This window comes from Haemorhous mexicanus, chromosome 1 (genome assembly GCF_027477595.1).
Source record: "Haemorhous mexicanus isolate bHaeMex1 chromosome 1, bHaeMex1.pri, whole genome shotgun sequence".
NCBI classification, from domain to species: Eukaryota; Metazoa; Chordata; class Aves; order Passeriformes; family Fringillidae; genus Haemorhous; species Haemorhous mexicanus.
The window spans coordinates 9,214,527-9,239,598 of record NC_082341.1 but is presented as its reverse complement, the minus strand read 5'-3'; the positions used below and the strand labels follow the sequence as shown (position 1 = coordinate 9,239,598).

At 39.3% G+C, this 25,072-nt stretch overlaps 1 protein-coding gene across 1 annotated transcript in view; it reads left to right on the top strand.

Moving 5' to 3' along the window:
- PTPRN2 (protein tyrosine phosphatase receptor type N2) overlaps positions 1-25,072 on the top strand; it is a 634,616-nt gene that overhangs the window by 547,276 nt on the left and 62,268 nt on the right. Inside the window, exons 14-15 of the mRNA XM_059839742.1 lie at positions 1,588-1,782; positions 24,818-24,965. Coding sequence (XP_059695725.1) covers positions 1,588-1,782; positions 24,818-24,965 — 343 coding nt within the window. The remainder of the gene's footprint in view (positions 1-1,587; positions 1,783-24,817; positions 24,966-25,072) is intronic.

The following is a 25,072-nucleotide window of genomic DNA, read 5'->3' as shown; positions in this document are numbered from 1 at the left end:
TGTTGACTGTATTTTTGTAACAGACAGTGAAATATATTGTCTATAAATGATACAAATTTCATCTCATCTCAAAGTGTATCTTAATTTGTACATGCATACATACATCTCATTGTGTATACATGTATCTGTGTATATATATACTGTATTAAATACTGTCAAAGTCCACATAAGCATCTCTAATGGCAAATAAGACAGAAGTTTTGGTAGAAAAGAATATTTGAAGGAGTCTTTAATCATTGTCATGTGGTGGCAGGAGGAGACTCTCTACCATGGTTTCAGGGAGTTTGTTTGAATGCTTGCTGCTGCATGGATTAGGATACCCCTTCAGTGTCCTGGAGTTTGCAAGGTTAAAAAAAGCCCCATAGTCTTAAGTTATATTTCAAACTCCTGTCTGAAAAGAAGATTTTATTGCAGTTGATAAATAATGGTTTTCAGATCATCCTACTGATGGTACTTGGGCTGCAACTAAATTATCAATGAATAAGAAAACAGAAGCCATGGCATTCCGATGGTATGAATTTTTCAGCCTGTATTATTTTGTTAGCCTGAGGCAAAAGATTGTGCTCTTAGTACTCATCTGTGCAGAATGAGTAATCTGAGACAAATGTGTACCCACACTGTGTGTGCAATTTGGCCACATCCTATAGACTTGCCACACAGCCAAGGACCCCACCGTGGACAATAGTCATATGTTAAAAATGATCATTTTATTACAATATCTGTGATCTCACCACCACAGCTGATTTTAACAGCATTACAACATGATAGTGTGACTGTGGGTCTGCTCATTCTATAAGAATCAGAATTTTATACTGTCAGGATTTGGTTTTACCAGCAGGATTTTCTGTTACCTAACCAGAATTCTGTATATTTGCATGAATTCTATGCATGAGAGCAACTGAAATACATATTCCCAGTGCTATCTATTTTGGTGTTTCAACATGACTTGCATTAGTGTGTGTGATAGCTTGAATTTTCTTTCTTCGCCAAAGCTGCTTAAACAATACAATGACAGATTTCTGCTTTTATTCTTCGTTAATGTCATTCTTCATCCTCTCTGCCCCACATCAGGGAGGAAGTGTTGCGAGTTTGCTATTTTAATGAAGAGAAATGAGGCATCTATCAACGAGGATTTACATTGGAGAGCACATCAATTCAGTTGCCTTGAGCTTGCTGAGTTTGCATATCCAGGACCAAGCAGTGCTCTCAATTACTCCCGTGCAAGCCCATTAACTTCAGGAGGCTGTGTGGTTCAAAAGTGGCTTTGCAGAATTGGGGGAGAAAAAAATATATATCTGCTAGAGGAGTCAAGCTCCAAAATATGATTTTTGGTTATCTATATGGAGATGTGCATGCAGTCATAATTGCACTTTTGCAAAGTTAGTGTAGTCATCGTGTCGTAATTTCATTGAGCATCCCTTTGTAGCTGTGCTTCACAGAACAGACAGCCACCCAAAAATTACTGCAGTGAGGGAGAAAACACTTCCAGCCCTGGAAACATGTTGTAAATCATATGTCTTTAGTAGACTCTATCCTGTAATTACTCTTAACTGTGGGTTGTTTCCTCCTCTCTCTCTCTCTCTCTAGGAGCTATGCCGGCAGCGCATGGCAGTGAAGAGCTCTGACCGCCCGGAGCCCCTGCACTCCTCCCGAATCAACAGCGTCTCCTCCCAGTTCAGTGATGGGCCCATCCCCAGCCCCTCAGCCCGCAGCAGCACCTCGTCCTGGTGTGAGGAGCCAGTCCAGTCCAACATGGACATCTCCACCGGTCACATGATCCTGGTAAGGCACTTCTGCCCTCGTGGCACGAGAAATTGCGGCAGAATTTTAGGCACCTGCTCAGCTTTTGGAGCTTTAAATGACAGGGAAGATGTGTTTTCACAGGTGGAAAATATTCCTGAGCTTCATTGGAAATCTTAACTTTGTATATTTAAAACAGGCATTTTTATTTCCTTTTTTTTCCCGTATATCTTTGTTTTTCTTCTCTTGGGAACATTCTTTTAACGTGAACATATGAATTGTTTGCATGCTTGCTTTTAAGAAAAAAAAGCCCTGTGGTGTCCTCTTGTCCTATTCATGTTTAGCTCAGCTTGGACAACTGAAGAAAGCTGCCAAATTTCTGATCAGCTGACTGCTTTTTCTCATGTGTCTCCAGTGTGTGGAGGTATCTGAGCTGAGAAGGCAACAGAAGATTAGTGATATGGAGCAATTTATTTCTGTCACCTTAGAAAAGGGATCTGAATTTTGAGCCTTACCTGTTTTTTTTTTTGTTTTGTCCTTGGATGAATTTCTTCCAAGCTGGATTTCTCGTGTTTGAAGTGATCCAAATATATTCTATTGATGGAGTCTGTGTTGGAAATCTTGGGTTACTTCCAAGCACAGCTTGAGACCAGTATCAGTGTAGAAGATGGACACATGAAGAGTTTTTTGTGTGTAAGAGTCAGAGTCCAGTGGTTGGGACTGGTGGAGCTTGTTTCTGTCCTGCTGGGAGAGCTGTAGAGTAATCCTCTATTTTTTGTGCCATGTTTTCATCTTTCTTTAAATATTTACTGTCTCTCTAGAGCGCATTGGCATTAGCTGAGTAGAAGTTAGGTTGTGATGAAGAATTTGACCAAAGTTGTGTTCTTTTGCTTGGATATTTGACTTCAGTTTTTACCTAAAGTAAGCATCCTTTCCAGTTGATAGTTTGCCATGTTTTCGGAAACTTCTCTCCATCATGCCATACTTATGGGTCATAATTTTAAAACTTCTTTCTTTTTCTGGACTTACATTTGAAGGTTCTATCTTCTGAGGTATTTTTCAAGTTCTTGCAAGCCAGCCTCACGTGACGGTGAAAGGAATAAAGGCAGGCAAAACCCAAAACCCAAATTTGACCTCAGCCAAGTTACTGACCTTCTTCAGCCTTGATCAAGTCAGTTATAAAAGAGAGCAAAAGCAGGGTAGGATTTTAAACCAGATGCTTCCTCAGAGTTGATGATCCTGGGTAAATACATCGCTGCCGTCCCTCTCCAAAAGAATTTAATTAATTAATTATTATGTTAATATCCAGTAGACAAGTGCAGTTTGAAAAGGTTGTTTCCATGACAGAAAACCATTTGTTACAGTTTTTACTGTTCCACTATTGCCAAACCATAATTAAACTTCATTTGGTTTCCTTTTATAGTTAAGTAAAATACTTGGGGGCTGGGTGAGGGGGTGGGGAGGATTGGGAACACCAAACATTTCCAGTTGCCCAATCTCAAAATAAATACGAATTCTGAGGCAAAAAAAGGTTCAAAAAGATCTAGGCAATATATTTGTATGGAAATTAGAGCAAGATTTCCTATGTAGATGGAAAAATTCATTTAACATTTGCAAACAGTTTCAACTACTTCAAATTGAGCAAAATCGTTTTCAGTGATATTATTGGGAAACATAAAAAATCATCTCAAAATCATGCTTAAAGGAAAGTTGCTTAGGGGTACCACTTATTCTGGCTCTGCAAATTTCTGCAAAATTGCAAGAAGCAATTGTCTTCATATGGCAGTAAATATACTTTAAAAAATAGATTGGTCAAGATCACTGTTATGGTGCTCAGTGTCCACAATTCAGTCAATCCTGTTTAACCCTGGATGAACTCATACATGTGTTAACTATCTAACAGTAGATGTTATACCTTAGATGGTGAGGGTTCAAAGAAGGGTAAAGAGATGCTGTAGGGTTTTGAGAGTGCAAGCCACACAGAGAGAGGAAAACCAGTTAATTTGTTAAGTCTAACCTGAACAAACAAAAATCAGCGATTCAGGGGAGTCTGCCTATGTGCTGTGACATACAGGATGGGGAAAAATTGTTCTTAATGGACTCAGATGATACAATTAGGGAGAAAATATGTGTTAGCACCGAAATATGCATTTAGCTTTGCTATCAGGGCAAGCCTAATAGGAGGGTCAGGCAGGCAGTGGGATGTTTACTTAAGGAAGCAGTTAAACCATAAATACAAGATTTGCTGAAGGCGAAGCTGGGTTAGGTTTACATGGAAGGATCAGCATCTCTCAGCTGCAGCACAGAAGCAGATGATTGGGCTTGATCAGAAATGCTCATGTTTTGTGTCACTGGGGGTCACAACGAAACCAGAGAGCTGACCCAGTTTATGTTCTGCTCAAAAATAAATGCACATCTCTGTAATGCCTTATTTACCTGAATTTCTCTCCTTCTGGGGTTGCTGTGGCTTGTTGGACCTCAGCAACAGAAGCAGCTCACCAGAGATGAACTCTTCCTCCCTTTGCCTTGCAGATACAAGTGGAGGAGAGTGAGGAGACAGTTTGCAACTTTTATACCATTCAAAAAAAGACATTTTTCAGTTCTTCTAATTTCCCTCTGCCACAATCCTCTTCCTTTTAGATTTTTTAGATATTTTCTTTGAAAAATATCTCAGTGCCCAAAAAAGCCATGAGAAATATTAGCAAGGGGCCTAGTAAGAATGGCAAATACCCTCTGCTTTGCAGGGTAAATGCACTTATAAGTCTGTAAATGTGTTTTTGAGCTCCACAATGTGCAGTGGAGGGGTAGTTAGCTGAACTAAGGCTCCTCAGTCCTTATTGCTTATAGGTGCCAGGATCTCCCTAGAGAAAATAAAACAATGGATTACTGTGTAAAGTGGCAGCAGGAAATAATTTCTTTTGATTCATAAACAGAATAAAACTTTAATGAAAATAGCTTAGAAGTGTGTGACTGCTGAATGACTCCATGTAATCTTATTCAGAGGTAGCATTGGTCAGAAATGTTTCTGTAAAGCTGTTGAATTTGCTGGAAAATGCTATCAGTCATACCTGCAGTCGTATCTAAGTCATCTCAGCTTGAGGTTTCTTGGAGCTTGGGTTGGCAAGTACTGTTTTCTTGGAGGGCTTTCCACTTGTTAGCCCATTGTTTATAATGCTCAAGGTGTGCAGAAGCCAGGGGTCTTCCAAGCCCTGTGGCTGTGGGGCAGTCTCCTCACTTAGACTGAAACCAGCCTTCAGGGGGAAAAATCTGCATTTCTGCCACTTCCCTGAGCAGCCAGGCAATGCCTCTGCACTGCTGCCAGCAGCGTGAGGTGGTTTGAGCTGTTGGCAGGAGGAAGCAGGGAGGGCTCAGGAGGCCCAGAAGGACAGTGATAACAACATTCAGAGGTTTTTTTTTTTTCCTTTTCACTGTCTTTTTCATCACATTTCTAACAGGAGGGTGGCGCATATGGCACATTTTGATTCTGTCTTTCTAAAAAATCCAAGCACTCTGGGAAGTGTAATTAGAGGAGCATGTTTAATGCAGTCATGTTTGTGGCACTGACTGGCTGGTTTCAGCAGGAGCAACAACTCAGGATATGTGCCCTCCTTTTGGTCACCACTGGTTTTGCAAGAAAGCATCATTCAGAAGGTCACAACCAGGGAAAGAATAGGAACTTAAATTTCCACCCACTTTATTCTCACGTGTTTGTCTAAATTGCAGCTGACAAGAGAAGTTCTAATAAAGGGCAACAATTCCTTTTGCAGTCCAGCAAGAAAACCAGAGGGGGTTTAAAAGTGATCAGGAGAGATTTAGTCTCCCTAACTTGGGCTCCTGTGTTTTAGGCATTTAATGAAGTGTTGGTGTTGACTTGAGTCCATAAATTCCCTCTCCAGTTGATGGAGTGAGTAGGTGGCTCTGAAGGTCTCCAGAGAATTAGGAGACCTTGATGTTTGCAGCTTACATGAAAGTCTCTTTTGTTTGTGCCGTGGCACAAGCTCAGCACCAAGGTGGATTGGATCCTACAGCTGCTTCATGTATTACCATGCTTTTTCTGGTTAAAACAATTATTACCTTTTATGAGGTTTTAAATGAAGAAGAACTGCAAGTACTGCAAGAAGAGAATGTGTGCTTTTGGTGATAACATTATGAGGTTGTTATCTGAATGCCATATAAGAGAGGGTATTTGCAGAAGCAGAAGTGATTTTCTGTGTTTTGCAGGATTTTCTGTGTTGTGCAGGTTTTTTCCTTGTAAAGACAGATGTGCAAAATTTGGAGCATTATACATAAATTAGAATTTCAGAAAGTGTGAATTTACAAAAGGTCTTTTTCAGTATTTTTTGTAAGCTGAAGTCTTAGGTGTCTTCTCGCAGAGGGTATGAAACTGCTTTATGTATTGGAAATAATAATAATATGTAACTGTTTGTGATCATGTACTTTTCAGAAGGAGAAGAAAGTTTCATACTTGGGCTGAATGAGGTGATGGGAACAGATGAACTAGAGCCTGAAATCAATGGCCTTTTACCTAAGAGATACAAGTCTGCTTAATCCCCTTGTCTGAGGCAATATGCCTGTAAAACCAGGAGGACACTCACCACAGAGAAGTGAAGGATGGCCTCATGGGAGAACTTTCTGTCAAAGTCCTGGGACAGGTTGTGTCACAGAAGGTGACACAACCTTAGCTGGGGACATGGGGTGGGGGCCTGGTGCTGCTAAAATGGGCAAATCCCAGGTGCTGAATTTTACATTCACTTAATTTTGATGCTGAATCACTGACAGGATTGTTGTCAGTGAAGGGAAGGATAACAGGGAGAGAATAGTTTCCAAGATTGAACCTGGGGGATTTTGATGATATTGATATCCTGTACTCTCAAATAGTAACTTTTTGATGGTTTCTTAGTAATTTCCCCCTCACTCTCATTTTTTGAAGTGAATTCTTTTTTAGATAAACTCTATGGGGGTAGCAGCTATAGATTCTTTTTAATTGAATATGGAAGAGTGTAAAACTGGGTGACTGAAGACACATTGCAACAAGAAAAGGTATTTGCTAGATCCTCTACTACATCTTGCTGAAATTCCTTCATTTTATCCCTAAAGCTGCAATAAAATTGGGAGCAAAAGGCAAATAAACACACTTCTCTAAAGGAAGAGAGAAGCTCCAGCATGTAAGGACAAATAGCACTGAGCTAGAAGCAGGTGTCCTTTCCACCTTGACCTTAATCCATATACACACTGAGCATCTCCTGAGTGAAGCAGCATGCAGTGCACTGCCTGGGGACACAGATGCTGCAGAGGTGATTAATGCTGGCAGGGACAAAGGTGAGGAGTGCAGGTATGGAAAACATGGTCTTTGTCACAATCATTTGTTTGATTATTAAATGGATTCTAATCTTTTTTTTCTTTTTCCCACTGTCTCCTTCTACCAGCATTAATACCTCTTCATGCATCTCAAAAATATAAATATCCCGTTTAAAAAAAGCTTGCCACTGAGAAAATGAAGAAAAGAATCCTCCCTCACATAGGAAGGGAAAAAAGTCAGTGGCAAAGTTAAGCTAAAAGCATAAACTCCTTACAGATGTGCTAAGTGGATCTAAATCCCAACTTATCTTTCAGCTGTGCCAGTATAAATAGTTGTAGAAGTCTCACAGAATTAAGTCCCAAGAAAGCTTTGGCCCTAAAGGCCATTTCATCAAGAACAGTTGGACAGGAAGAGTCACAAGGGAAAGGGCTGTTATAAATTGTGTTACTCAGTGACAGGATAGCCAATATCCCAAAAAGACATAAACACTGTGGATGGGAAAATCTTTACCCATCTCTCCCTGAGTTGTCATACTTTTAGGGACAAGCAGAGCTGGCTGCCTCCTGAAAGATCTTCTGCTGATGTAGTGTTCATCCCTTCATTTTACATCCTTTTTTCCCCCTCCCTAAATGTTGAAGTTATTTTGAAACATTTGCCTGTGTTTGTTTAAAGCTGGGACTTGAGATACAGGAGCAAAGAAAAGCTGCAAAGTGAAAAAAATCTCGTGGCATATGGAAACAGCTCTACTAATAGAGCCATAAATCTAATAAATGGATGTATGTACTACATAGATTATATCAATAAAACTCAGAAAAAATATTCATGAACATGTTGCCCTTTGATTCTTCCATTTTATTTGTTTCATAATAAGTTGCTCCCCATTTTCTATATTAATTTTGTTGAATGGGCCTTAGGAAATAATGACAATTGCAGAGTCAGTATTAAATTGAGAAAAACATTCCTCTTGAACATGAAATTGTTGAAATTGATTTCAATACCTTTTTTTCCCTAAATTCTTCCATGCCAGTTGTTTTCCCCTAATGTATTCATGATTAGAAATAACTCACCAAATTTCTGTGACTACATCTTACTCTGTCATTTGACTGTAAAGTGTTTATTCCAGCTTTGTTTAAGCTGCTTTGGTTGAACACTTTTATCCAACTTACATCATTCCCTAGGGCTTTTAGTAGAAAGATGAAGAAAACATTTCCCTTAATATTCTAGATTACTGATTTTAAAAGTGTTACACTGGGAGAAATATGTGGCACAAAACTAGGTTATGCAAATGTGTGCACCAAGTAAAAAGTAAGGATCATTTTCTTGGCTGAAACAAATCTTGGTGGCTATCTGGACTGTCTTCTGTTTCACCCAGCTTTCTTGCATTTCTAGAGGACATCCAGGTAATGTCAAGGCAAGACAAGTATCAGCTGTAGCAAGTAGCAATAGATGGGGATTTAATGAAAATTATCTGAGTTTTGATACTTCAGGTTGAAGACAAGGAATATTACTGGATACTCAGCTGCTTCTGAGAGTCTCATGAACCGTGGAGTCTCCTGGAGATGAATATTTATCTGGCAGATCTTGTCTTTTGGCTCCAAATGCATCCTCAGTGTTGAAGTGCTCTTGCTGTATTTTTCCTATTGTGCATGCTCACATCATGCATTAAATCCTTGATAACTCATTGTAGCAGATACAGCAGTTAATCATATTTTGGATTTAGCAGGTGGAAATGCCTGTTCAGAAGGATACTAGAAAGAAGGCAATTCAGGAAGACTTCTCAGGCAGGAGACCCAAGATGATAATATATGTTACAGAATATTTCTAAGCTGGTGGCAGAGTTCAGATATGAGCAGGTGGTGAGTTTTGACTCACTGTGGGGTAAAGAAATTGCTCACATGGGTTGCTAGACATGGCACACTGCTAAGATCAAATGACATGTGGTAAATGGGACTACAGCCTCCGAGCTCCTCAAAATGTGTAAGAGTTCAGGGTGGAAGTGGGACTTGCTTCATAACTTCCAAAGAGACATAATATTGGCTCTATGTTTTTGCACTGCTGTGCCAGCTGCAGTTTAGGATACCCAGAAGAACTCCCATTGATATTTTGGAGAGCTCTTTCTCTTTGTATGGGCCAGGCCAGCAAAAGTTATTGAACATGGCCTGGTAATTTGTAATGAAGGCAGTTCAGTCCCTCCACTGATTCAACAAAGTCTGATTCAACAAAGTTCTTCAGGGCAAGATTAAAAAAAACTTGGACTTTGCTTTCTGCAACTACTTCTGGGATTAAACCACAATTTAGCAGTGTTTTCTGAGTAAGGTAACAGAATTTGGGTGGTATTTGGAAAATTTGATGTGTAGGACACAGACAAAATGCTCCTGTGATGATCAAATTTTGCATATGCACCCACGACGCAGCTGTGGAAACATTTTTAAATAAGGAGATAAACATTAAAATAATCTGTGAAGTTTGCTTGGAAGTGGATGACATAGTATTTGTTGTTCAATAAAAGAGGACTGGTTTACTTTGTGGTCAAAACCAGGTAAAGTATTCCACCCTCAAATCTTGCATCCTTACCCCAGTATGTCTTCATAAAAGACAGAATTTTACTGAGTTTGTCTCCTTTATGTAACTGTCCTTTTGTTTCAGACCAGAGTAATATCTTACTTTTTTTTTTTCAGTTGGCAGCTCTCCCTCAATGCTGTCATGTATCCCTTATCCTCTTCTCCTAAACTCATGAGCTAATGCTGCTTTAGGTTGCCAAGCTGGCCGAGAAAACCCTATTCATAGCAAGGGAGAATTATGAGCTGCCTCTTGTTGCTGGCTGTATGTTGGACCTTTGCATTGAACTGAGAATAGAAGGGAGGGGTGATAAACTGCCCACAAGCATCACCTCCTCCAAACACAACCTGCCATTGCTCTAGGAATTATTCTCTGGCCTTTTTCTTCCTGGAATGGTTATGAGGGTTGATGTCCAGGTCCTCCAGTGTTTTTGTCCTCTGTCTGGTCAGTAGTAAATCCATCGAGGTTTGTTGAAGATGGCTGATTTCTGGATTTGACCCATCTTTAAAAAATATTTCTCTGACTATGTATCACAACTGTGTTATTTTTAAGATGATTTATGTGAAGGTTTGCCACCTTCTGACTGGGCTGTTTGTAGCAACTAAAATATTCCCATGAACATCCAAAAACTCTACTGCACATAGCAACTAAGCTCTAGTAGCTGTCAGACTGCAGTGAATTGAAGCAAATTTCTGTACATCTTTTATTAAATATGTGCACATGCAGCACATTTCTTTTAGGAAAATAAAAGATGACAATGTCTCCTTTTTGGATGCATTATATTTGTACTTCAGCATTGAAGAGAGTCTGGTAATTATAAAGCTGTTTAAGGGATTTTATTTTAAAATTATAAAGGTACTGAACTTGAGAAAACAAATGCAGTCAGTTATTTACTACTGACTGCTTCTTTCATTCTTTCTGTATTTAATTTAAGTGGACTTTAGCTTGTTGCAAATAAAAATACTAAAGGACTAGCAATGCACACCATGATTTGTGTTCTTGCTGTCATGCAAATTCACAGAAAGAAGGAAACATATTAAAGAAATTTGATAAGACCAGGTGGTCTGAGTGAATAATTTCCCTTTCATTAACATATTCCCCTTATTAACTCTGTAATTAATTGTACATAGCTAAGGAAAGCTATGGAAATTGCATTTTGAGATGTATCAAAGCTGACTTTATGCTTCAGACTTCCATGCAATTTACTATTAATGAAGCAAGAGATGGAGGCCCCAAATCTATAATTATTACTTACTATTTGAATGACAAGCAAAGAATTTTATCAGCACAGTTTCAAATGAAAGGGGATTAGCAGCTAATGTTGAAATTGTTAATCTTTCTTATTAAAATAATTTTGACGAGAGTGTTTAGCCTGAAAGAGGTTTCTGGAACATCATTTACCATTAAAACAGCTATTTTCTGAGGCTCAGTATGAATTTGTCTAAGTTTGACAGCAGGGTGCAAATATTTTTTAAATGAATGAATATTTTATGGGAGCTAAGGCTGTTCATGTGTGAGCTGATGCCGAGCTGCTTGCTGTGTGCATATTCCTAGAATGTGTAGCAGGATGGTAGCTCAATATCCATCTCACCAAAGTGAAGATGTCTGCTGAGATAACAAGGGGGAAAAAGCTACAGCAGGAAAATCTGAGAGCTGAAATTGCACCCACGGCTGTGTCTGCAGACGAGTGATTAGCGGGTGGGAGCCCAGGCAGAATCAGGCCCTGGATCTTGGTGTTATATTTATGACACAGTGTTACTTCATGTTTATTTAGGCCTTCTTATGCCTTTAAATACTGGTATATTTTTAGGGTTTGTATATTGGTTTTAGTATCATGTGGCTTGAGATGACTCTTCAGTGGTGGGTGCTTCATACCCACATGCATGCTTGTGTACAAATACCATGAACAGCAATAGTATCCTCTATAGGTATAGAGAAATGTTTAGGAGCAGACATACAATATATACAACTTTTCTCTGTTAATGGAAAATTTTTTAGCATTTTAAATTTTAAAACTTTTCCTTGCAATATTTGCAATTTTTGTCTCTTACAGCAGTGTATAAGTGAAGCTGACAAGGCTGTTTGTGCTCCTTGGGATGAGGAAATTGTGAATATATAGTGACATAAATGGTGAAAAGCACAGCAGTGATAATTTATAAAATTTAATTTGCAGTGGTCTCAGCCACATCAGTACGGGAGGAGATGTATGTTAAAGAACCCTTTTAATCTGCCTGTGTCACATTACAGAGAAAAGCTAATGGAAAAGATGTCACATGTCTTTGCCAGTGACAAATTTTACCAGTAGAATAGATAGAGATCATTTAAATGCTTGAAGACACTATTTGCATGAGTAGATGGACTGTGTGTAGAAGTACCATCAATACAAAAACCCTCATGTACCTGCTCTACCATGAGATTACTCCAAGCTTTACTTCTGTGTGGAGCGTGTGGAACTTGACTGGGCTCACCCCAAAAACTGCAGGATGCAGAACTAACCTTTTATCTGTGGTCCTACAAGGTTCCTTGGAGCAGTCTTGCAGAGGGAGTACTGTTGCAGCAGGACATGTCCTGAAGTGTTCATTCACTTCATTCATCAGACAGTTCCAAAGGAGTTTTAGCTTAAAAGTAGCAGCTGGTAAATAGCATGCAGTAATGATACCCAGAGAAGCACTTTCATTTAAAATCATGTTTTGTATGTATTATAATTATGTGTCAGGCCAAAGGCATCAAGGGTGCTTCTTAACCTGTAAGAATCATAACAAGCCATGTAGACTGTGTCATTAAGAGACAGTCACCATGCCAGTGTGGTAGGCTGTGGGGAACTTAAAAGATGGAATTTTTCAAGGATGAAGCTAATGCAGAATCCAAACCCAAAGCTTTTCTAAATGAAGGAGTATTTCTGATGCAGCTATTTATCTACTGCTTTATCTGCTGCTGGGGAAGGCCCCTGGAAGGGTTGGGTTTATTAACCACTGCAAGCTAAGATGGCCAGGGCAGTGCTGGCTCACAGCAGAGGGGTGTCCTGCTACTTCTCAAGTGTGTATGTGTGTAATGCCTGCCTGAGAAAAGTGCTTTCTTCATTTTTCATTGCCTCCTTTCACCTTTTGGTGTCTTTGTTTGCATTGGACTAATTTGGTTGAAAACATCATGATAGTGTCTAGTTGCTGTAGTAAATGTACTGATGGTGCCTAATACACTACTTCTTCTGGAAGCCCATAAATGGCTTATGTTTCATGTGAAGTTCTGTTGTACCAAGAAATCTCTGTGGTATCTGAGGGTATCCACCAGCATTTGACTTAGCATATGTGCATCCTCATAACTGAATTTTAGTCCTTCAGGTAAGATTCTGGGGCCTGACAAAAGAAATTTTGGGTAAAGTCACCAGGACCCTTTCAACTCAATTTAGTAACCAAAATAATAACAAGCCAATGTTTATTTACTACTTTTGATCAGTAGAGTCAAAGCTCTTTTTAAAGGTTGCTATTATCCTGTCGTTTTAGTCCAGGAAAGTCAGGCACAGACAGGGAAGCCTCTTGACCAAGACAAACCCTAAGGTTGGAAACAGAGCCAGGAGTAGACCCCCATTCCCTGGTGTCCCTGTGCTGACCTCTCACAACTCATCCTTTTGGCTTTAACAGAAAAAGGATTGTACTGAAGGATAATATTTTTGCCCTTTTGTGTCACTCATTACTCTTTTTTAAGACATGAAAATATAAAGGAATTCTGGACTTGGGTTTGTCAGATTTCATTCTGCAAGTTTAGTTTTCACCTTATTATCTAAGAGCAAATTATCACATATTTGGAGAGCTGACTGAAAGATATTAAATACATACTGAAAAAGCTTGTGAAAACCAAACTGAGGATGTGCAGCCTATAGTAAATAACTCTGTGATGGAAAAGGATGCCTTCCACACATTTTTTGAGTCTCTTCTGAATTGATAACAGTTTTCTTCAAGCCCAATCTGCTAAATCCTAAGCAATCATGCACATGCACCAAATTTTAGGTTCTTTTTCTTTCTGTTTTACAGTCAGCTGTACTTTTACTGCCTACCCAAAACTACTGCTGTCATCCCCTCAATGTATTCTCCTGGTTCAGCAGTTGAAGGGAAAGGTTCCATTCCAAGGAAAAGAAACAGCACGCAGAGAAATATTGAGAGTTTTCAGTTATGACCAAAATTTGCTTCTTCCCATAGCATTTAGCTGTGTTCTGGGTTTTGTTTTTCTGACTTTCTTCCTTTTGCAGTATCGTGTCTTCTTTCATCATTTCACTTCTTTGTTGACCTCTAGAGTATGTTCTTGGCTTCTTCTTCTGTCCTCTTTCACATTGTTTTTCCCTTGTTCCTATTTTGCCCGCTGTCACTTCAAATGTTTTCATCTGTGGATTAGACCAGTGTTCCTCAAACTTCTTTAAAGTGTTTTTCTTTACTGGCTTCCATGGAAACCCAAGAGTCCCAGGAGTAGGCAGGATGTCTTCAGCTTATGCACTTCTAAAGCTTTTCTACCATCACTTCACAATCCCTTTTGAATGCTTTCATGAGAAAAATATTTGAGAATCACTGAGCTAGGCCAGCATCAGTTGGAAATCCCATGGTGCATAGATAAAAGGTTACCTGAAAAATGGGACACTTCCTCCAGATTTGGGAGCTGGGCAGATGCCAGCTGCATCTTGCTCACAGCCAGCATTGCTTATTCTCCTACTGCATGTTGTTTCATCATGGCTGTGAGTGTGACATGGCAGGGGTACAGCAGAAGTGTCTTCTCCCACAGTCCTCTCTTTAAGTCCTGCAAGGGCTTCTGTGAAAAAAGTTTCTTCATTTCCTACTGTCATAAAATCATTTAGGTTGGAAGAGACCTCCAATATCAAGTCCAACCATTAAAAAATCAGTTTTTCATTCAGCCTGCTTTCTGAGCTGTCTTCTCTAAGCAACCTCTTTGTTTTTACTCTTGCACTGAGTTTGCTCTGCATCCGTGGGGCTGGCAGTTCACCGATTGTGCTGCTTCTCTGTGTGCAAGCATGGAATTTCCACAGTTCCAAAATGGTCCTTAGTGCAAGGATGTGGTCATTGAAGGTGTTTGTGGAGTTTGAAGTGTCTTGTCTCTGTTACAGGAGATTTCTAAAGAAAAGGCTGATTATCCAGTCTGTTCTTTCCCTGCTTTTTTTCCCAGGTAACCTGATGGTCACTTGTGCTTAACTGCATAGCCTGCCTCTAGGCTGTGGGTATAGCATGAATTGCAAGACTTCTTGGATTTCATATTGCATGTTCTCAATTTTTCTACAACCTCTGTGCGTGTTTAGGTACAAACTCTATCAGTTCAGTATCTTACCTTGCCCCCCCCCCCAAAAAAAAAAAAACAGAAAAGCAGAGGGGCTTTCCTTTATGAGTTATTATTTTTTCCTGAAGAAGCACTCTTTGACTTTTATTCACAAGAGTAGCAGTAAGTACTTATCCCTTTGCTGTAGCAGGGGTATTATGTCTGTAAAAGAAATATTTTCCTGTCTGTCCTCAAGATGGCCAGTGTCTAACATAGTGATATTTTTCCAGACTATCTATAAATCACATCATGTTCTGTATCACTTGGATATACTTGGTCATGGTTGCCTGGGTTTTACTGGTCTCATTATCTCTGTAGAACTTGACCACGCTTGAAGAGAGGATTATTTTTAAACATGATGTTTTCAGAATTCTCTATTTATCTCTTGGTAATTTATATATATAGAGTAAAGGAAGATGACTATACAAGTGATGTGAAAAGAAACACAGACTGTAATTCATTAAAATTTAAATTTGAAAATACAGTATCCAACAGGGAACCCAAATTTAGATGCTTAATTGAGTTAGCAGGGCTATGAGACGAAGCCAGGGAATTTGGTTTTATGTTTTCAGCCAGGTAATTAGTGTGCAGTAATATATTTTTAAAGTTTTCATTTCAGACACACAACAGACGTATAAATGAATCACAAATATGTCTTGGATTGTGGTATGGTGTTAAAATATTAGTAAAAAACGAAGTGAGAAGGGATCATTAGAAAAATTGATTTAATGTGTAAGAAGAAAATAGCAGTTTTCTGTGAGAATGGTGTTGGGTATCAATATTGACAAAGAGTCAAAGGACTTGATTTGTATATTTTTGTTTAGTTTTCCAGCTAGTTTTTGCATGCTTGTGCTTTTACATTTTAACAAAGCTACCAGAAATGCTTCCCAAAATGTCTCAGTTGATGAATTCAGCTGACACTCTCCTTGGTGCCAGTTCCTGTACTGCAGAGCTGTCTTTAATGGGGAGGTTTGGGCTGAGTTTTTTCTTGTTTTGGATTTATTTTTGGTTTTACAAAATGTCACAACATATCCCATGCTGGGAAATAGCAGTAATTGGCTAAGAGGTTTATACCTTAATTTTTTTTTAAGTAATATTGTTCCTTTTTGTGAAGGCTATTTATTATTTGAGATTTTTGTAGTGAAATCTATTATAAGAAGTACAGAAATTTTAGAAACTGCTTTTGGATAATTCATCTTTTACATACATATTATTTACTTTGGCATGTCTTTGCATAAACAGCATGTGCATAAACTTATCTACTCACCAGACACTTAAACCATGTACTTCTAAACAAAATCCCCAACCCAAAATCTGTACTAATTCCATCACAGTCAGAATATTTGGTATACTTGTCATTACTAAAATATTCTCAGATATGGATTCATTAAGGTGTCCTGACTTTTAGCCATGTCTATAAACATGATCATGGGGTTAAAAAACAGCTGTCAAGAATATTCCTGCAAAAATTAGTGTTTCAGGAGCATATTCTGTGACCCTGGGAAATTCATTTCAATGATTGTGCCCTTCCATTTCCCATCTGTGAAGCAGCAGTGATAGTTGCCTCCCCTGCAGAAGTAATGTGAGCACTTTCAGACAGTTGGACAAGAAGGAGCTATAGAAACACAGGGATTGTAAGGGAGCAAATTATATTCCCTTTTATGGCAATCATCTTCTCTTTTTTGTTGAGGTTTATTTAAAGCAAAGTAATTGCAGAGGTGAAAATTCAGAGGCATAATTTAGATTTCAAGAAAGGGGGTAAGGAGGAGGAGGTGAGGGTGGTTGTATTTTAAGACCTAGAAGACACCATTAAGTAGCTGATATTCCTTAAGAAGGGATTCCTTGTGGAGTGAATTTCTTTATCTTCTGCTATATTTAGAGAGCCAGGTAGAGTAAATATTTCATAATTAAGCATTCCATTTTGTAAGTGTTTAACTTAGCATTTAACTTAGCTGCATTTCTTTTTAAAAGTATACCTGCCTCCACCATTCCACTTGAAGCAGTTCTTGGCAGCACATGTATTTTCCAAGATCTCCTCCAGAGATGACAACCTGTGTCAGTCCAGACCAGGCTGTATCCATCCATTTCACTGGGATTTCATTGAACACCTTTGGCAGCTGGGAGCTGTAAGAAAAGGGATTAGCAAGTGTTTGTGTGACACACACTGATCCCAGCACCTGCTGATTGGATTGAAGTAATCCTTTTACAAGTTACAAAACTCTATTATCAGGGCATTAGGAGAGGGAGAGATGGTGATGTACACTGCATCAAGGGTATATTAATTTAGGCAAACAGAACATAGGTTGCCATCTAATATGCTTGTGAATTACAGCCTTTCTTGCCCAAGTTGCACACTGGTCCAGTCTGGTAGATAATGTCATACACTGCTTACAGTGCAAAGGTGATACTTCTCTAGCAAACCAGGGACAAAACTTTAACATTATTTAAGATGGCATGCTGAAAGCACAACTGCTCTCTGTGTGCATGCTTGGGTATCTACAATGAGCTTTACATCTGAAAATATGAAACTGAAACTATGGAATGTCATTTTTATTGTTGCCTGGTATCACCATGGAAGTTAAATTATTTCTGAATAATACAACCTATTTGAAGCAATCTAGGGATATTATTCTCAACCACACTGAATAGTTGCTTTGTCAGTGAATTGCCTCCCTCTGGCTTTTTTTTTAAGTTTTCCTTCATCACCTACCACATTATGTATGATATTAGTAGTGTTTCATGCCAAATTACAAGTAGAGCTCCACAGTATTTTTCAGTACCTAACTGAAAAGCTTCAAAACTATTTTTTTCACTTGTGTAATCATGTCCTGAGAAATAGGAGAACTATTAGTTCAAAACACATCTTGGTAGTAATATGGCTGCAAATGGAGAAGGAAAAACAATTTCTCAGTGTCTTTTGCAAGAGCAAATACAAATTCCCAAGTTTTTATTTCCCATATTTTTTCATTTGTGGTTACTGTGAGCAGGAGATCTGGGATGGCACAGGACAAGTTACAAAAGAGACAGGAGCCCTCAGCCTGAAATGACTGATTAATCAGGTGATGAAATCCTGGTTCCAGTAAAGAAGGGATGCAGAGCACTCCCCGGGATTGAAAGCATGTGAGACTTTATAGCCAGATGGTAATTTACTGAGATTTCTTCCAGATACAGATTCTGTGAGGTACTGACAATGAGCTGCCACTACAGAATTTTTCATTTTATATGTCTATATAAACCAAATATAACTACCCCTATAAAGTCACACTTCTTTGCAGTTGATATTGAGAACTTGATGTTTAAGATTAAAGCTGGTATTCCTTACATTTATAGACTGAAGCGTCAGAGATGGAGCTGGTCTTGGTTCCAGTTACAGGTTCTGCATTATTGGGGGTTGGTTGGATTAGAGCACCAGAAACAGCTGTGGGACTTCCATGAAACAGCTAACTATTGGCAAAAAATTATTTTCTTAACCAGCTCGTTGATTGAAAGACTGAAATTGATTGAGACAGTGCATCCTCTATTTATTTAAGGTCTGCTTTGCTAGGAAGAAAAGTAGGAGAGCATGGGCATAGTTTCAGCACCACTGAAAGTTTTTTCATGGAAAGATGTGATGAGCTCCCAGCCTTTTGTCTGTGCAAGGACACCAGGGCAGCTCAGGGACAAAGACTGATCTTCTGCAAACAAGACCCCAAAGTAACTTCAGTGTTACTATGAAACTGTGCTGGGAAGTGAGAAATGCTTAAAAAGTGTAGAAAAAACGTTGTGGTGCTCTGCAGGACCTGAATATGGCTCAGAGTTGTAATAGTGACTCTGATCTGTTCTGGACAAGCTTGTGTGCACCAAAATAGGAGAATAAACTAATAATTTTGTAAAAGAAGAGTGGGGAGCAGGAACAGAGAAGAGAAATGAACTTTTCTGTTGCTATTCCCCGAGTCTAGACTCCAGCCCTAGAAAATAATGGAGCACATATTAATAAAGGAGTTGCTGATTATCTAGAGAGAGATTTTTTGAGGGCATAAAAGGAAATGCAAGGGTGTCATTTAAGAGGATGGGGAAGGCTGGAGTCTTTCCTTTGTGTGTTTGCTAATCTCCTTCACCCTTTCCATTGGGTAGTTGAACAATGAGTAAGAATATGCATAATTTTCTAAAGAGCAAATCTAGTCTGGACAAACCTGATTGCTTTTTATTTAAGTAAAACAACAAAACCCAGTAGATGAAGTGAAAACAATGGATGTTATACATACAAATTTTAATAAAGTCATGACACTGTCTCTTGAATAGTTAACTGAAAAAATAATGCCAGATTTTTAGAGGACAACTATGTGGATTGAAATGAGGCAAAAGGTTGATATACAAAAAGTAATGATCAAAAGCAATGTCTGGGAGTGTCTGGCAGAGTACAGGAATTGCTCTTAGATCCAGTTATATTTAACTTTTTAAATAATGGTGTTGAAATGAGTGGAAGTGACAGTGACTTTCATCACAGTCTAAAGTTCTGCACAGATGTGATACAGAGGAGTAATTCAAAAGTTTGAAAGTGTTAAACCTGAAAACACATACAACAAAGAAATTATCTTTGAAGAAAAGAGTCACAAGAAGACGTATCTATAATTTGCAAAGATCCATTAATTTATGATCTGTGAAGACACTGGAATATGTACAAGCAGAAATTGTGGAGAACAGCAATATTCTGAGCAAACAGACTAAAGCTGAAATACATGGCTTGCTGAAAATGAGTAGCAAACTAAGTTTGAAATAGAAAAGCAATGTTGTTGACATCCCTATTTTAAAAAAAAATCTCAAATAAGAATTATTGGTCCTTATTAAAAATATATGTGTATTTCCAGGTATACAGTGTATAGTTCAGAACAGTCAGAGTCCCAGAAGTAGTAAAGAACTATGCTTAAAGCTTCTGCTTTAGATACAGAGCAGCCAAATGTTAGAAATATTCTAGTGAAGTACAAGAAATGACATTATTTGAAGACCTGGAAGCAAGTAATCAGATAGGCTGCTTCTGTCTCTGAATTCTATAGCACTGTGAGTAATATGAGTGGGAACAGAGAAATTTACTGTGAAGCCACTAATGATAAGGTATTAAGCCAGAAAATGGAAGGACAAAACCATATGTGTGTTGAAAGCAAATTGGATTTATGCAGAAAAGTATCCCTCTGACATGTAGTCAATGCAATGTGTTCTAAAGAACACAAAGTTCAAACAGAGTAGCAAAATTCTGGGGCATCCTGGGCCAGAGCAATACAACCCATGAGTTAGCAAGGAACAAAGGCAAAAAAACCACATTATTTAAATTACCTGACAAGAATACAAAACAAATATTTTCAAGTGTAATCTTTTTCTGCACAATTTGCTATATAATAGCTAAGACAAATTCCTCTAGAATTTCTTCTTCTCCTTCTGAGGAAGCCTGGGAAGCATAACAGCACTGCCTGGCCCTCTGCACCTGTGGAAAAAGAAGCAGCAGTTTGAAAGCAGTTTCCCACACTGTTGGGTGGTTTGAGCAGTCACCACTCACAAGGATTAAGATAATTTCACATCCACATCTTCAGCTGACATTTGAAATTTGATTAGACCTGTCAAGGTCTGTCAATTTGAGAGCTGCACATATTTTCACTAAAAGATGGATCCGCAGTCATGGAAAGGGTTTCTACTCAAGTACCATATTGGAAGTATGTTGTCAAAAATAATTGTGGTAACTGAACATCAGCTAATAAAATAGGCATTTTTAAAACAAATATCTTGACAGATGCAAACCATACTGTCTCTGAAGAAAGTACTGTGTCTCTTCAACCAAGTAAAAAGTGATAGGAGAAGAGGAAGTGGCCTCAAGTTGTGCCAGGGAAGGTTTAGATTGGATATTAGGGAAAATTTCTTCACCAAAAGGGCTGTCAAGCACTGGAACAGGCTGCCCAGGGCAGTGGTGGGGTCACCACTATATCTGGAGATATTTAAGAGACATATAGATGTGGTACTGAGGAACATGGCTTAGTGGTGGACTTGGCAGTGCTGGATTACCAGTTGGGCTTGATGATCTGTGAGACTTTTCCAACCTAAATGATTCTGTGATTCTATGATTTAAAGACTGACCAGTCAATTAGAATTTAATAGTTATATTTTTGACCTTATTTAGTCACAGAGCATGTGTTGGACATCCTTCTTGATAAAAGAGTAAAGAAAAAAATAAAGAAAACCAAAGTAGTTTGACACCCTATTACAACATCAGCTGCACACAGGAAGCTCTAACAAGCCATGTTTTACCAAAGCCAAGCTGGGCCACTGTGCTCTGTCTTTGTGCCTGTGTTCAGGCACATAAAATCTGTCTTAATATGTGCCACTGGCAGTGTCTCTTCAGCCCATTCATTGTCCCTGGGACAGCTTTTCATCCTCTTGCTGAAAGCTCCCCTTTTGCCTTACAACTGGCAGGTCTCACACGGTAATAATGGATTTTATAACACATCCACTCTGTCCTCATTACATCAGCACATCCTCCTTGTCCCCACAGCATGTTTGGCAGCAAGAGTATCTCCTCTGTCTGAACAAGAGAAATTAGGGACTGGGCTACCAATTGTCCTCACAGGTCAGGCCCTGTGGAAGGAAAATTAAGGTTATTGGAACTTAAGGTGCATCAGAAGACCTGTGCAAGCAGATGGTGTTTGTTTAAGTAATAGCATATACTTGGGATTACAGGACTTGCCTTGTTGTGCCCATATTGGTGAGGCCAGACCTCTGCTTTTTTCAGCAGGCTTGAGGAGCATTGCAATAACAGTGGTGACAACCTCTATTTATTTTACCTGCTGCTCTGGGACAAGGACAATCATGTGCGTGTTTGACACGTTGGTAATGAATTTCTTTTGCACCAGGCAGACATTGCAGAATGTCTCATCAAAACATCCTAATTAAGGAGTGGATTTGAGTAGACATACAATCTCTAAAATATCAGAAGTTCCACTCAATTTAATGTACATCCAGCAGCTCCCAAGAGAGTGCTTCACAATCACTAAGCTTCTGTTTAGCAAAGTGGGGATGAGCATAGGGGCTCTGAAGGACTGTAAATGAAAGATTACTTAACTCTGAGGGAATTGTCTGGCTCCTGAATGTGTTAAAGCAAGCTTCTTCCTCAGTAGCTTTTAAAAATGTGTGTAAAGCAGATGTCCATATTGGGCAGAGCCTTCCATGGGTCCATTCAAATAGTCAAACACCTCCTCAAGGTCTGTCAGGAAGTGCCCTGTGAATCTGATGCATGTGATGCAGGAATTGAAACCACACAAGAAATGGTTGGTTAAAATAAGGATTTCAGTGTGTTTTCATTTGAAAATTCATGTATTTTTACACTCAAGATTACCTGAAAAGTGGAGGTAAAAGTAATAACTTTAAAAGAACATTGAGTTATTTGAAAGTTCATGTGGAATAAAAGCAGTCAATTTACCTTAACTGTAAACTTTACCTTAACTGTGACAGATTTGATGATTTAAAAAGGAAATTAAATTTATTTTTAAAATACAATCCTTGAAATCATCAGAGAGACAAGCTGGAGTCAACAGAAAGCTCCTTACTACATTCAGTCCTGCCTTAGGAATCAAGTGTTCATGGCCCTTTTCCTACAGCTTTGTTGGCCTACCAGGATTTTGGAGAGATTCAGTGTTGGCAGATCTGTATATCTGCATAAAATGTCCCTGAAGTCTGTGGGACATTGGTGATGGGCATGTCAAAATGAATCAGATTATAAAGCTGTGGTTTAAAATGGGAAGATGCTACGGGCTGGTCCTTGACTGCCTGATCTCTGCTGCATGCTAAACAGCTGCTCTGAAGCCTGCAGTCTTGGCTCTGTGGTATTGTAAGGTTTTGCTATTTTTTCCCTTTGCCTCATAAAAATTCTTATATACCAGCAAGACTCTGCTCTGGAGGGATTATCCTTTTTTTTTTTTTTTTCTTTTTCCCCTATGATTTCAGTATACCTAGCCAGGCACAGAATTGCTAGGAGAAAAGAGCAGGATCTTTAGCCTCCCTCCTTTCCCCAGTAGCAACAGCCTTTTGACAAGGACAAATAAACTATTAGAGGATGGTTTCCTCCTGTTAACTTGCAAGTTAATGCTGGGAACACGTTACCAGACCCACACCCTGACACACACCGGGGCCACGCCGCTCTCCCAGCTCCACGTCTGTCAGGTCACAGCTCTGTCCACTGCAATGCTTCTTCCTTCATTATAGAAAAGAAGCAATCACACAGTAGGTGTTTTGATTGTATCTAGGCCACCACTATTTTTTACCTCCTTTAGAAACCTTTCTAAATGCAATGTCTTTCTGTGTCTTTAAAGACATCCCTTCGGAAGCGTCGCTTCTTGAATTGGTTTTTCAGTACCAGGTTTGATTTACAAACCTTGTGTAAAGACAGCTCCCAACAAGCCCTGCACCAAACAAAGCTGTGTGTCAGGGGCTCTTTTGTCATCAAAAAACTGCAACAGAGAGCTGCATCCTGCCCTGCCAGCCAGGTGGGAAGCTCAGTGGCACAACAGATTTGCAGAGCTCCTGTTTGGCAGAGGACAAGCTGCAAGCTTTTTACACCTTCTGTTAAACCTGTAGAGAGGGCACAGGAGCCTTTCTTCTTTAAAGCACATTTAGGAAGAACAATTCAACATCAGAAAGATTGTCTATGGAAAGGGTTTTCTAAGCAATTAAAGTGCTTTTTGTGCTTTACAGTGAATCCTTTCTGGGAGCTTTTTCTAGACAAGGTTTGCTACAGATTGGGCTGTATTAGAGAAGGTTCCAGCAATAACCACTGTGACTGATGTTTGGGCCAGAAGCTCTGCTATTGACCCCAGCCCTGAGCTTGTCTCCTGAACAGTCTGTCCTTATCAAATCTCTTGAGGAACATTAATTTCAACCTACCTAGTACAGGCAATATGGAGTTTAATTTACAAATATGACCAGGTATAATGTGAGATGGTTCTCCTGCTTGTTGTAGAAGATGGCAGGCTCTGCAAGGCAATGAGTCTGTATAAGCAGGCTGAAAGTACCAGGTGATCGCTTTCTTAATTTTCATGTCAAAGGGAGGGGAAGATTTCTGGGTTCCCCCACTCCTCCTCCTCTCTGCTCTCCTCCCCTCACATACTTGGGTTATTTTCTGATCCATGGGGTGAAGGAAAAGGGTTTTGGTTCACTTTTCTCAAATCTTTGGAGCTGAATTCCTGTCTACTGCTGGAGCTCTAGCCTTGGGAGATCTGCAAAACCTTAAGACCAGCACCAAGACACTTTGAGGCCCATAATTCCTGCCACAGACATTTTCTTTGGTTTTCCCAAAAGAACCTGTTAACTGAATGCAAAGTACAATCTTTAACAACATATATTAATATTAATTAACACCTCCTCAGTTCAAGGCCCACTCTGTGCCTGTTCATGTGCAAGATGAGTTTCTGATGACCCAGTGCTTGAGCTACCACAGTTCAGCCTGGCGAATTTTTAATTCTTTTCTGTCACTGTTGTGACGTGCATATGTGCTTGAACTTTAGTTGTAGAATCCTTTGTTTTGACAGAAGTTGTTGTTTGTAATAATTTTTGTCAATGGAATTTTGTTTCTTTTCCATTGCCTGATGAAAGAGACATTTGGGCTTACATTTTCCAGGTACTGAAGAAGAAATAATTTTCTCCCAAAGCTCAGTGACTGGATGTTTCATACATTTCCTCTCTGTTAGCACTGGTACATTTTATCATTCTCATTTTTTATAGCACAAATAAGCTTGAACTCAACTCTCTATTAAGTAAATAAATGAACCTTAAAACTGAGCCTCTTTTTTTCCCCAAAGCTCAGGATTCCCATGCTTTGAGAAACATCCTTTAAGCTTAGCTCTCAGCCTAGCTAAGCCATTGCTTAATGCAGTGTTCTTTTCATTCCAGTCCTACATGGAGGATCACCTGAAGAACAAGAACCGTCTGGAGAAGGAGTGGGAAGCTCTGTGTGCTTACCAGGCTGAGCCCAACGACAGCAGCGTGGCACAGCAGGAGGAGAATGCGCCGAAGAACCGCTCGCGGGCCGTGGTACCATGTATGTACACTTCCCTTTGCATCATGGCATTTTGGCTCTTGATACATTCCCCAGGATTCTTTGCACAGTGGTGTGAAAGCTGCAGAAGGCAGGTGAACAATGGGGAG